Genomic DNA, 14,077 nt, shown 5'->3' with positions numbered 1-14,077 from the left:
AAAAATTATACTACTCCTGATTTAAACTTTGAATATACTATGGAGTGGATATCATCATAAGATGTTTATTTGTTCGATCAGTAAATCATTGTTACTTACAGTGTCCTCTACCTTTCCTCGTACCAAGCAAGATCAAACCCTACTGAGCCCTAATATGCCTTTCGTAATTCAGAGGCACTTGGCTGTATTTATATGATAAACACACAGACAAATGCAAAATCATACACCTATAGCTTTTTTGTAAACTCAGGTCTCTTCATTTTCACGGTACAAGAAAGGAACAGCATTAAAATTTTGGTATATTCCTTAAGTCTATGGAAATTTTCTATACTCGAACAAGAGAGGACGATCCTTTCTAGACCCGGGAACTGAGTGAACTAGGAGAATTTATCCTTAAATCTGGTACTATCCCGAGAGAAGAGCACCCCTCCCCCCCCCCCTCTCCAAGAATTTTTTTTTCTTGATGTAGTGGTGAAATCTCTTCATTTACAAACTCTACCACCTTGCAACCGAGTGAAGCAAAAGCTGCCGTTAACAGCAACTGTTAAACAATGACTACGCAGCCATGGCTCTATTAATAATCCTAGCAAGCCAGCGGTGATCGCACCAGCGCCGGTGGCAGCCGAAGCGTAACCGAGGACAAACTCTCTGGCTCTCGGATCTTCAATCTCGGAATAAACCGATAACATGTTCACATACATGATACCGATAATGATACCGCCGATGAAGGAGAGAATTAACACTATCGTAACACCAGTCAAAAAGCGGTACCAGGCTGCAAGCAAAAAGAAAACTAAGAGAGAAATCTCCGCCGCTGAGAGGAACCATATCCTACGCACCGTAAGCTTTCGGGCCAAGTTCGGCAGAATATAGGAGAGAACGATTAAGTACGATCTACCGAACAGTTCTCCGAAGAGAAAGACGAAGATGTAATACTGATAATGGTCTCGAGGAGGAAAAGGAGCGCTCGGAAACGCTATAGTTGTAATAACCGATTGAATTATCAAGTATTCAGCAATCCACGCGCTGATTATGGAAGCGATAATCAGCCAAACTCTTTTGATGGCTGAGCATTTTTCCTTCCATGTTAAAAGATCATCACTGGGCTCTGTGTCTTGATCTTCTTCATCAATTGGTGAATATTGAATGTCTTTATGTGTGATTCCCTTCGCCGCACCTTGTCCTTCCTGAGCATGCTTTCTCTCCATCAGAGCGTAGAAAATCAGCAAGAAAACCAAACTGACGGCCATGATGGAGATGGTCACAGAAGGAGAAATGCAAGCCCACGTTGTCATAGCTGTAAAAAAAAATTAAAAAAAGGAAAAAAAATGAGAGAGAGATACCTCAGTGGGCTAGGGTGCTCTTGCTGAATGGAAAAGTTGTACTAAGCAAATTTGAACAGAATGTATTTGAAGTCCAATACCACAATGTTTTCCTCGAGTGCAAGAAACGAAAATAGGGTATATAGTTCCTGAAGTGAAAATTTGCATTTTTTTCTAAACGATTGAGGAGAAAAGGTAAAATGAAATGAAATTAAATGAAAAGGCTACGAAAAGATTTTTTGAGCGGTTCAACTAGTTTTTTTTTCCTTTTTTTTCCGTCTAAAAACAGGAGCTGGCATTCCGACTATAAACAAAGTCTTCTTCCCATCCCAGGAAGTTTACCAGCAAGCTTCGACCTCTTGCACTCGACCCAGTTTTCCTCGCCCAAGACCAAGCTTATCGAGCCTTGGGTGAATGGGCCATTTCTCTCCAGTCTTTTGAAACCTTTGGTAGAAAATGAAAAACTCACAAGCAAGGTGTTTTTGTCTAAACTCCGAAATGACCCTTGAGATAAAAAATAAATAAAAAATAAAAAAAGCCGGTTTAACACAAAATTTCCACGAGGTACTTTAGTATGACACCAATTAACACAACATATCTTTTCCTGACCAATCATTGGTATCTAATCTCCTCCCCCAGCCGCTGCCTTCATTTTCCGCAATATCGACAAGTAAGCCTCAGTTTTAACTGACTACTCACAAGCAAACTGTCCGTTGTTTTTCGCCGTGAGCTTTCAAAGTCATCAAAGAACTATACATTTTGTAACTAGCCGCACAGTGTACATGATAATATTAGCGAGCAACTCGAATCGAGAAAATCGTAACTCATCTGGCAAATTCCATCTGGGGTTTCGGTGACCCTTCATAGTATTTAAAGGTTCCTTGTCACTTCTTATCAGATAAAAGTGAAAAGATTGGGAATGATAAAACCAAATTTTTAAAGAGACATATAATCAAACTGACCTCTGCTCTCCAAAAATTCATTACCAAGAACAGCTGAGTGACTTTAAACTGACGTTTTGGGGCGAGTCTGTCTTTCAGATAGCAATGACATGGACCTCAGAAATATTAATGCAATCGAGGAGTATTCCATTCATAAATAGAGTAGAATGGCCGACACATGAAATTTTCAATTGAAAATAGCCATCAAATGCATGTAGAAAAACCTTCATGATTGAACTAACATCTCATATACAAGATCGTAGTCAGTATTTTGAATTTTTCATTTTGTACTCGGCAGCTACAGATCTATTTAGTTGCAAATCACTTTCCATTTACTTCAAACAAGAAATAGATAGATTGTGATGTTGTTTTGTAAATGTATTTCTACCTTTGCATTTGGCCATCCGGCCCTATGTATAGGTCCCCTTACACATGACGATTAAGATTAGCCAAAGGATCATGAAGATAATAAGGTGTTTTTAACAGAGATACCTGTGTAATAAAGTGGTGCCATTGATATACCAGTTCCCGTACCGGCTGAGAAGGCGCAAACAGCTGTATCATGGTAGAACGACGTCATGGCAATGAAAGATAATTCCCCCAAACCAAATCCAAACGAGGAGAGAGAAATTCCCAACAACCTCACCCCAACCCGTTTAGCGGCAACTACCATTGTAAGTCCAGTCACCATGAGAAAAAATATGGCCAGTATGCGCGGGAAATAAGCGATCTTTTGGATGAAATATGGTGCTACAACAGTTATGATAAAATACGGTCCGACATTGGCAACTAGTACGGCTGATGTTGGCACAAACGTTCCGGTCAGAATATCTTGAGCGCCTGAAATTATTAGTGAGTAGGTCGCGTAGATCAAGAAGCCGAAAACAAAGAAAGCAAAAATCGTCATTGGCTTTTCTCGCGATGTATCTGTCTCGGAGTTCGCGGAGAATAAATTCATAGTTTTCGTGGGTCTTTCCTCCGTTTCGTCTTCCATTATTGTAAGTTGCTCCTTACGGCAAGGGACAGAATGATAACTTTCCTCTGGATTACACGTGGAAGGCCACTAAATTATGTTGTTATTGTGCCTAGACTGATTCAAATCTTCTCTCAAAATTTGTGCGTCTTCGATACGAGGCGCTTCCTTCTACATCTGTTAACCGCGGATAAAGCATCTGAACCTTGACGAAAATGAAAAAAATGGTAATTCAGTGTGGATTAGCTTATGCAAATCAACAACAGTTTGAGACAGTTTTGAATAGTATTTGCCCTATGGCTTGATGCGAAACGTGAGCCGAAAAAATGCTGCGAATTGGAGCGTGCCTTTGAAACCACGAAGTCCAATCGCAACTAACCGCGGTTTGTTGATCCTATCTGACTTTCATTACCAATGTATACAATCACTGATTTTAGACCATGTGGTCACCCGTAGTTTGAATTGTTGATGGTTTTTTGTTTATAGTTTGGCCTCTGAATATAACAGCTCACTCCTAGACACTCGTGAATTAGATTCAGTCCTGAAAATAAAATGAGTTCAGCCCGGTATTATTAAAAGGAGGGCAATTACCTTTGGTTGAAATTGCAATCGAATTGTCATACACCTGTGAATTTTACACTGAAATTAAACCACCTGCCTCGCTATTACTCAGTACAAGTTCCCATGGCAATTTTTTTCTCTTTTAACATTGACCCGTTCATTAAATTATTCGCAATTTTTCATCGCCTCAGGGGGCTAATGAATTTATTGCAATTATCACAAGATAAAGGTTTGCTTCCCTTGGTCCCGCTCTCAGGTTCGTAAAGAAGCGCACGTTAACATAAACAATCATGTCCGCAAAGTAATTTCGGGGGCTCTGTTTAGGTATTTTAATGTTGACCTCAAAACTTCTTCATGTAGAAAAGGTAATGAAATATATGTTACGAAGGTAATAAAAACTGAAGCCTCCTGTGAGGCCAAGAAGTTTTGATATTTCGACTGTTCTAGTAGGCGAGTGAGATTTCGTGTTTGTACTGAAAATATTGCAGCCAAATTGGACAGCAGAAGGAAATTAAATCACGCCCTGAGGAAATGAAGATCAACTCCTTCTCTTTGCATTGTCTTTTAGTTCAAGGTCGTCCAACTTTCTTTGCATATGAATTAAATAGGTTGAATTAGTTCATATTCTGAAAAAAAACTTCGTGAAATTCTTAAGCAAGGACTCATGAAATTTTTCAGCCAATGACACAGCGGTAGCGAAGAGAGAAAAAATTTCGAGGGCCTTGAAAAGGAGTCGAAAAAACTGATCGTTATGCTCCTAAGTGACCTTAAACGGGATAAGCTCCACCTCTTCTTCAGTTTTTGCGAACCCAGTTAAAAACTGTTACCTTCGAAGGCTGCCATTTGTCGATGTGAGGCACTCTGTTTTTGAGCCGATTTCCTTGATGTTAGTTACTAGTAAGTGCGAATCCGAGAAACCATACTTCATTTCTTTCTCAACGCAAGTATTTGGACTGAGAAGTTTTCAGCACGATCTTAAGTCAGATTTCTAACTGGCTGTTTTCTTGTACTACGTGAACAGGGTACGTAAATAATCGACATCGAATTCCTTGCGTGTAGCGCGCGGGGATTTGCATAAATCCCCTCAAGCCCACTTTGAGATGTTTTCTTTTCTTTCTTTCTTTCTTTTACCGGCGCTAATGCCAATCACACAGCAAAGAGCGGATCTATAAGAATTTCATCGCTCAAATTTTATCGCTGGCCGTTCTATATTTAAGATATAAATTTTATGTAGGGTAGATTGCGAAGAGGTTGAAAAAGAAGATAGGAAACACACTTCAAGTGATCATAAATGTCGGAAAGGAACGTTCGTTTATTTTCCTGAAAGTTTTCAATGGAAAAAAGCCATCTTGTTCATTTTCCACGGAAAAATGGTTTTATACACAGACGGAAAGCGTCCCATCCGGCTTGCCTGTCGCAGCCTAGCAGCTTATTCTAAAACGTCGTAATTAACAGCGCAAAAAAACGTATCATCACGCAAAATCACGTATCATACAAAATCACGAAATCGCGTATCATTAACGAGGTTAGGTCGGCTTTGGTTGAGGGTTTGTTTTTGGTCCACAAGTAACTGAGCAAAAGTATCGAACGCTCAATCGCAAAAGTTGAGGAGATTTGAATCGTGTTTTACTGAACGTGAAGAAGCAAGTCGTTCTGAAGTATGTGATCTTGTGAAGCAGTATTCTGTGTTATCAATTAGGATCCATGCAGTGTTCACGTATCAGGGGTTCAACGTACAGGCCTGACATGGCGGCTGTCAAAATTCCCCCCAATAAAGCCACAACGATATTAGCCTGCAGTGCCGGCGTATTTTGGGCGCACGAGTGCACATTTTCGTATTAGGCCGCCATCTCAGATTTGGTAACAGTGGAGGATTGGGGCGAGGAAATATTTGCCGAGGGAGTAGGTGTTAAGTGGAAAAATGGGCAACGGGGGAGAGGGAGGGGAAGGAAAAATTTCGCCTGCCCGCAAGGCCTGTGATTTCGCAAAACGCCCCCTAATTAGCAGCGCTTGACCGCCTTTCCGGAAATGTGCAAGCAGCCAATGAACATCGATTTTTGCTTTTACCGGATGGAAGCCAAAAATTTACTTCCGACAAAAACATTGACACACGTGTATTTGTTAACTTCGTGCGAAACAGAATCGATCGAGCGAGCGAGTATGTGAGTGAAGTTATGTCGGAAAGACGTCCTAACGACAGCTATAGGATTTGCAAAAGCTCTGTCGGCTGCCAAGGTCGGCTGCCAACCTTGGCAGCTGTCGGCTGCCAAGGTCTGCCTAGACATCAAAGGAGTGTAAAAAACAACACGGCTCTTGAAGATTTTCAATTATGAAGAATTTCGACCAGGGTCTTCGTTTTCTACACATCCCCCCGCTGTTTAGAAAACGAAGACCCCCCTCAAAATCCCTCGGAAACGAGTGCTTTTAACGACTCCTGGACATCAAAGGAGTGTAAAAAACAGCACTGCCTCTGACGATTTTCAATTATAAAAAAATTTCGACTAGGGTCTTTGTCTGAGGTTTCTTCAGAATCATCTTTTGCTGTAAAGCGTTCATGACATTAAATAACCATGTCACTGGGAGATCCTAGAGTTGTCCAAGGGTTAAATGCCCAGCCTCGTTTCTATCAAAGTCAACATTTTTTATCTTTAAGCAACCACAACAACAGCGTGCTCGACAAGAACGTTAACAAAACATGAACAAACAATTGAGAATCCCTCATCCATGTATCTACTGTGGAACCTCGATGTAACCAACCACTATATAAAAGACCATTTTCTTTAGCCCAGCAATGATTGGTACAGCAAAATCTCGATGTAACCAACGTCTATATAAAAGACCATTTTCTTTAGCCCAGCAATGATAGGTACACTAAAATCTCGATGTAACCAACCTCCGTTGAACGAATTCCTCGTTATAATTCAGGGGCACCCAAGGGCTGTTTTCTGAGAAATGATCTGAAATGCCTCTTTATGCTTCCGGGAGTACTTTAAAAGTAATCATAAATCAATTATTCGAATTCGCATTGCTAGAAAAATTTGATCTGTGGTCGTCCTAGGAGCGGTTTGAGCCTCTCGAATTTTTTAGGGATGTTGTTCGCCTTTCCCGAAAATAACAGCCGACAGTGAAAGCTTTACGAAAACGTGAGTTTACGTCACGTTTACGTAGCTGAAATTTTTAGGGGTCCTTTCAGTTTTTTTCCCGAAAACGATAGCTATGTGGGAACGTCTTCGAATTTTCTAGGGCGACGTAGCATGTATAGAAAATTCTAGGAAATAAAAAAATACCAGATAAAAAGACATTTAAGTGATTTTAATGCCAGTTTTAAACGTAAAAGTACCCTGACTAACTAAATTTGCACTGCACTTCTTGAAAAATGTGCAACACGCCAGATGGCACTGATGACAACGCTGACCACAGACACCCCATTCTTATTTTACGAAAGTTTAGAACTGAGCCACGAAATTCGAAATTTCTGGGTGCCGATATCAGAATCTAGCTGATTACTGCAAAATCCGAAATTCTTAGGTGAATAAGCCACACAAATCCCGAAAGTGTGAGCCCAACACACAGTTACCAAGAAACATTTCCTAAATTCGTTGCTCTTCATGAGCTCTCGAAAATTTTAGGCATTCTATAGGGCTCCGAACAGATATTTCCCAGAAAACGGTTGTTGGGTGCCTCTGATAATTACAGATTACAACTAACACAATCAAGAATACTAATCGTAAGACATACCTCGATTTAACGAATGAATGTCGACACATGACAAAGGTGAAAGCCAAACAGACCATCAAGTGTAAAATTTATGTGGAGCAGTTTTGTTAGCCTGTTCTTCAGTTTCTAGTGCTGCATAGCTTTATACAGCTCGGTATCGCACACCAGGAATACACACAGAAGTTTATCAAATCCGGGAAAATTAATCAATAACTATACCTCTGTAAAACGTTCATTTTTGTTAAATTCCGAAAATTCACCAAAGCGAGGTTTTCGATTTTACAAACAAACAAATACCGTATTAACTCTAGTTAACAACGCCCTTGAATAAACGACAATGCCACATCTGTTCAAAAGAATAAGGCGTTTACTCGAGTGTATTACGGAAAAGCTCGGTACAACTTAGTAATCTTCCACCATTCTATATCAGCAAAATAGAGGAAACGATGTCGAAACAAAAGGCACCCCCGAATAAATGCCGTTTGGAAACAAGGAGAAGCCAGACGTTTTTCTTTTCCTATGCAAATTAAAATTTCAGACAAGAAAGGAGTTCCACCACGGCCAATCAAAAAATGCTCTTACAGTTCAAATTATACGATAGCTTCTTTAAACTCGCTCCTGAGATATTTCCTGTGCGATTCACTCAAAGAATCAGCGACACTGGACGGAATTTCAACATAATCCCAATTGAAATAGGGGAACCTCTTAATGATGCATTTCTTTGCGGTATGATAAAAGCGATTTGTTTCCTTCTTTGATGCTTTCGCTTTCGATCAATCTCCATCAACAGGATGCAACCAGCGTTCTTTGTGAGCAAACACCAAATTGAATGGGATGACTCGCTTGCGTTGACAGAACTCGATTTCGCATGATTTACACGACCTGGCTTCTTGTGGCAGGAACATCAAAACAAATTGATTTTCATTATAGTGGATTTCAGTGAATGTCTGCCTTGCTTGACTACTTGGTTCTACTCCACTCCCACAAGATCTTTCCGGCCTATACGAGTTTTTATTTCTAGCCCCTTTCTTTCCTGCTGTATTCTTGTTGACATCATACTCTGCGAGGGCCGTGCGGCTTCCTTTCTCTGATTTCTTCTTGAGGAAATTAAAGTGTGTGGAGAGAATGGATTGACGTGCAGCCACAGCAATGGCCGGATTGTTTACATATGTTGTCATGTCGATACCTGCAGCAAACACATCCAACGTGACCACTGTAAACGGTCACGAGAATACTTCTATTCCCAGCACTTGGACTAGCCACTTCCAACTTTAGGTTTTCTTTCGGGGTCAGTGAGGCTTTGGACTGAATGGCTGTTGGGTGGTTGACTAAGTTTAGTACCTCTCGCTTTAGTGCTATGGATGTTGTCTGCAGAGTAACCGAAGTGGTCTGAAAGGATGCCAGTAACGTCTACTTCAAAGTCCCTAAATTCGCAGCGATCCTCACTCATGCTGTCACTTGGCCAGGGGACATCTTTCTGTTGAAATATGTCTTCCATGGACAGCTTTTGGATATTTCCAATGTACTTATTTCTTGTTTGGGGTGACCAATCAAACCACAAATCTGCTGGAACCTGTAAATATTTGCTGTGGTCTGCCAGGACGTACTCGTCGCTTACTCTAGCCACCGCGGACTGAAACTCATCAACTTGATGATCGTGTATTGCTTCAAACACGTGTCGGGTAATTAAATTGGAGTTTAGTTAAATGAGTAGTACCCGTTTCCTTTGTAAAGATGTTCTTTGCTGCCTTCATAAGGTTGTTCATCGACTCCGAACAGTTGGTGTAACACCTTTGCGGTTTGCCGTTTTCCCCATCTATCAGACCAGCCTTCCTCCTTACATCGTCTACCACATGTTTTCTCATCATCTTTCTATTGTCATTCAAGTAAGACCAATACTGGGAGGTGTACTGCTTGTCTTTACCAAGGGTCAGTCGTTCTTTTTCATCCACTTCATCCTGTGCGGATTTCAAACGTTTACGCAGGTCCTTGCCGTCTACTGCATCAACGGGGACCTTAAGCAACCACGACGGCGACGGCAACGAGGACGTGGAAAAACAAGAGATCTAATTGGCAGAACAATAGCTCGGCGCGTGCGTTTTGAAACTTTGTACATTTCTTAGCCGTCCTATGCAAAACAACAACGTGAAATCGCCAAAATTTGCGTCGTCTGCGAACCGAAACCGTGACGGCAAATTAATTTAATTTCCATTTGGAACTCAACGCTACTTCTATACGTCATGCTGAAGTTGAGCTGTGGCGGCTTATGAGACAGTAAGCTCATGCAGCCATGTTTGAAACTCTGACTAAGAGTAGAAATTCATTTTTTAATCGAATTCTTCCTTGGCGTTGCCGTCCTGACTGCTTAAGGTCCCCAATGATACCTTCCGCTTTCCCACGAACTGCAAACGTCTTCGCCAAAACGTACCTCTGATCCTTTTCACTTTTCGAAGTGTCTGAAGCATCGCAGACTCTGCGAATGCTTCAACTGTTCTTGAAATGCACTTTAGAGGGCTGTTTCTCCATCGGTAATAAAGCCTTTTGCATTAATTAAACCACTGCATTTTTGACGCACGTGGTGGCTAACATCTGGTAGGTTGCCTCAGACTTACTGTGATGGATCATTGTTGGACCCAGGAGGATCGGATTTCCTCCTGTTCGCTTAGATTCGAGGAGAAGGTGTTTGAAAACCACAGGAGTTACTTCAAACTTTCCCAGACTGAATGTTGAGTCGACACTAAAAGGGTGGCTCAAAATATCAGAACCTGTGGATCTGCCTAATTCAGAGCACATGGAAGATCTCCCCAAAACCCACAGATCTTCAGGGAAATCTGAATGGTGTAGTACGAGATCTTCCTTGTCGCTAGCATATTTTAAGAGATCATCGACATCATCATTACCTTGCTGACAAGCTTTCGACTTGGCATCGTAAACTTGATGTCTGCCGTGCGGTAAGTCGCATAGGGACACTGACCCACAAATTCCACCTGACTTTTGACGGAGGTCGTCATATACTCGTCTTGAAGGTTTGCTTGTAACGCCTTCTTGTAGTTGGCGTAATGAACTTTTTTTCGTAGGATGAAAAGGCTTTGGGTTTGTTTTTCTACAGTTCCCATGTGTTTGGACATCAATCTTTACTTGCTCTTGGCCATTAGTAAGGTGATACTGCAAAAGACAAACATCACTCACGATTCCACCCTCGTCGTTTTTCAAGAGAAAAAGTGAGCGCACAAGTGCTGGTTGGGCCTTATTTGCCTTTGAGTTAATTACTAAATGAAACATTGTAGGCGAAGTCAAAGAAGTTTTCTTGCGCGAAACCACAGACCATAGGCCATCCTTAAGTGTCAAAGTCCAAATGCCACAGCGTAGGACTCTATTGTAGACTCCGTTCATGCGGTCAGCCTTAATATCTTCCCATTCGCTGAACAATTTTAGATCTATCAGGAATGACGCATTCTCTCGAACTTTTAAGGGTTGCTTAGAGCACTTAGGGCCTTGCTTCCTATTAATATTCTTGCCGCATCAGAAACGGTGTACCTTATGGCTCGACTCTTCTCAAACATAGGGATTCTATGATCATTGTTCCAACATTCAACCGCCTAAAAAGGACGGAATGAGGAAAAGGTTAATTTCATCAGTTGTTTGAAAATTAAGTTTCGCTTTTTATAACAGATCATCAGAGCTAATTAAAAATCTCTTTACACATCTTTCAGTAGACTTGCTACAACTCAAACTCAAGAGTTGCTTCGCGATCGGAACATATTAAATCGGACCGGACGAAGCCTTTCAGAATATTTGAAATAAGAAATTTTTTCAGCATACATCATCCACTAAACCATTTTATAAAATAACTAAGATAGTACGCGTGCTCTGATTGACCAAGCGGCGTGTTTGCATGAACTATGTAGACATGGTTGCGGTCTCAAACTGTTTTGCTTTTCGCGAGCAAATCACGCAAGCATACCTTTGCAAAAGTTTTTGAATTGAAAACTCGTCACATTTACTTGTTTTACCCACTAATTCATCGGCTGAAACATGGAAAAATTTCGGAAACATGCCGTGTCAATTTCTTTAGCTTATCTAACATTGTAAGCCAGAAAAACCCGTAATTGTAGAAAGCACCTTCGTTGCAAAACAAGAACTTATAACGCGTACAAGCTTCGTGTGCAAGACTTCGCGACTGGTAAGAATTTCACTTTTAATCAGTGCTCTAAACAAGAGAGTTTTGCTTTTTTCCCTTCGAAAAGTCATTTATAAAGCAATGGACAAATTTCTTCCTGTGTCTGCATATCCTGATATAAACACTTGGGGGGTTGGAAGAATTCTCGAAAGTTATGCAAAACCTCGACTTCTTCTCGGTGTTACAGAACTGTCTCGAATTCTCCCAACCCCTCTCGTGTTTATATCAGGCAATGCAAACATGAAAAACGCTTTTCTAGCTTAAATCGTTAACCCCCAAGTTATCGTTGTTAATCACTTGCATGACAATTATTTCCAGGGAGAGGAGCGTTATCCACTCTGTCTGTGTCTTCGTCACCACCACTTGAAGTGTCTATCACGTCATCGTCATCATCGTCATCTAAATTTTCTTCGGAGTCATTTCTTCCGCCGTGATCGCCATCACAATGCACAACACCACAACTGTCACAATCGACCAAATTTCCGTCCTTAACTATGGCTTTGCTGCCACCACATGTATCTTTGACCACGCCTTCATCGTTATTTGCTCTTCTGTTTGAAATACACTCAGACATTTTCCTCTGTGCATCCTCCTTTTCGTAACCTTCCACTATGCATCAATTCCTCTGGTGTTGTGCTGAGGTCCGTGTTCCCTATCTAAAATCATATTTAAGGGTATTAAAAAGGCAAATTGATCATGTTTATTCCATGGTAATTTTTCATTTCACATGTAAAATTATAAATTAGCACTGAAATGTAGAACCATTATGCGAATGAATTTGTCACCTTCGATAAATTCCCGTAATGGGTAGGAGTATTTTTCTTTCTCTTTCTTTCGTTGCGACTCTTCAAAAGCTTATTTAATCTCTTCAAGATAGGTTCTTCCACTGGAAGAACGTCTGGTTTCGATGTATCACTGCCAGAGAAACTTTTTCTGTCTTCGGGAAAGATGCATTCACTTTCATTTCGTTCATCTAATGCCTCTCCATTTAGAGGATCTACCGCCTTTGCTGGAGTGCATTTGTAACCAAGTGGAGGATCATGAAAAAAATGCTCACCTGAAGCACAAAAAAGCAATTACCGCGTCAGAATTATCTTGTTTTAAAATATCCAAGAAAGATTAGAATTAGTGCAGAAAGTCTAAAAAAAAAGACTGAAGCAAAACCGCAGAAAAAAATAGAAAAGTAAGCGAATATGATAAGAGAATCCAAATGCGAGGGAGACATGGGCGACTGCTGCTCCTCAGTCTTTTCTACTTATAGTTATTCCCCTGATAACAATACAAGAAGGGTCCGGAGTCATTGATTTCATTTGGTGTGGTGTTTTTTGCATCAGTTTAATGTGGTGACATTCTTTCAACAAAAATTCTTTATACTAGCTAGCTGACGAAGGTCCCCGTTAACCCGGCTGTGCGGTTTAATCTCTAATAAGCGCACGAGATCCATGAACTAAATTTAAAGAAACTGCAATCTGTTGTAATCAACACCCGTCGAAGTAAAGAAAACAAGAAAGAGCCCGTGTAACTCTCTGACGGTCAATTGAGATTTATGAGGCAAGTTTAAAATTAGTTTTTAAGTTGTTGATGGAAAAGAGAAAGGGAGGCGTCCAGTAATGAATCAGTTACATGCGGGTCTCTTCCTGGTCCCCTTGTCCTTGATCTGTAAATTTACTGGAGCTGCTTCTGTAAGCCAAATATCAAAACAATATTTCGCATACATACTTTGACAGCGCATATATATTAACCACCGTATTGCAAGAAATTTTTAGCACTGCGGGTTCTAATTTTTGCAATTTTCCGGCAATTTGCAAAAAAACCAAAATATGATCATGCTGGGTTCTGGGTAGTTTCTGAAAATTGCAAAACAATAATTCCTAGCAAGAGAAACCAATCTACCCTAATCGCAAAAATTAGTTCCCACTAAACACCAAAAACAAAAAAGACTCCAATCTCCAAAATTATACTCCTACAATACTTTCGTGCCACATGGTATCAATTAAGTTCACCACGTCTCGTATTTACAGCCTAGAATTAGAGATATATATACTAGAGTGGTCAAGGCTGGATTGTTGTACCTAAACTGTTGTACCTAACAGAGGATTGCATTTTTCTCTCTTTGTATACCTCCCTAAGTAATATTTATGATAATAACAATACCGTAATAATAATACAGATTTAGCCAAGGCTAAAATGGAAGCTCCCTTTAATAAATTTGTAATTTAAATCAAACAATAGTCAACAGTTAACTTAAGAGCACATGTGACTTTGGAGACAAGGCTAACTTGAACCTGCGATCATTTGAGAAAGAGTAAGTTGTCAGAGGATAACTTAAAAAAAACTCGAACTTAATGGGTCGACACCTGAGCCCACGATACGGTCAGGTGAT

The 14,077-nt window shown here is 40.5% G+C and overlaps 1 protein-coding gene across 4 annotated transcripts; it reads right to left on the bottom strand.

The window, feature by feature from the left end:
• Positions 1-45: 45 nt before the first annotated feature.
• LOC111322922 (uncharacterized) lies at positions 46-4,780 on the bottom strand. 4 transcript variants are annotated; one of them, XM_022926156.2, is made up of 3 exons: positions 4,625-4,780; positions 2,756-3,441; positions 46-1,297 (listed from the first exon to the last, which is right to left on the bottom strand). In XM_022926156.2, the coding sequence occupies exons 2-3, from the start codon at positions 3,255-3,257 to the stop codon at positions 483-485; spliced, it is 1,317 nt and encodes a 438-aa protein (XP_022781891.1). In that variant the 5' UTR covers positions 3,258-3,441; positions 4,625-4,780; the 3' UTR covers positions 46-482. The 4 variants fall into 4 exon arrangements, with proteins under 4 accessions (XP_022781891.1, XP_088614664.1, XP_088614663.1 ...); XM_088758538.1 differs by lacking the exon at positions 4,625-4,780 and adding an exon at positions 3,828-3,846; XM_088758537.1 differs by lacking the exon at positions 4,625-4,780 and adding an exon at positions 3,616-3,644.
• Between the last annotated feature and the right edge of the window lie 9,297 nt (positions 4,781-14,077).

The sequence above is a fragment of the Stylophora pistillata genome, chromosome 4, assembly GCF_964205215.1.
Source record: "Stylophora pistillata chromosome 4, jaStyPist1.2, whole genome shotgun sequence".
Classification (NCBI taxonomy): domain Eukaryota; kingdom Metazoa; phylum Cnidaria; class Anthozoa; order Scleractinia; family Pocilloporidae; genus Stylophora; species Stylophora pistillata.
This window is presented reverse-complemented; position numbering and strand designations above follow the sequence as displayed.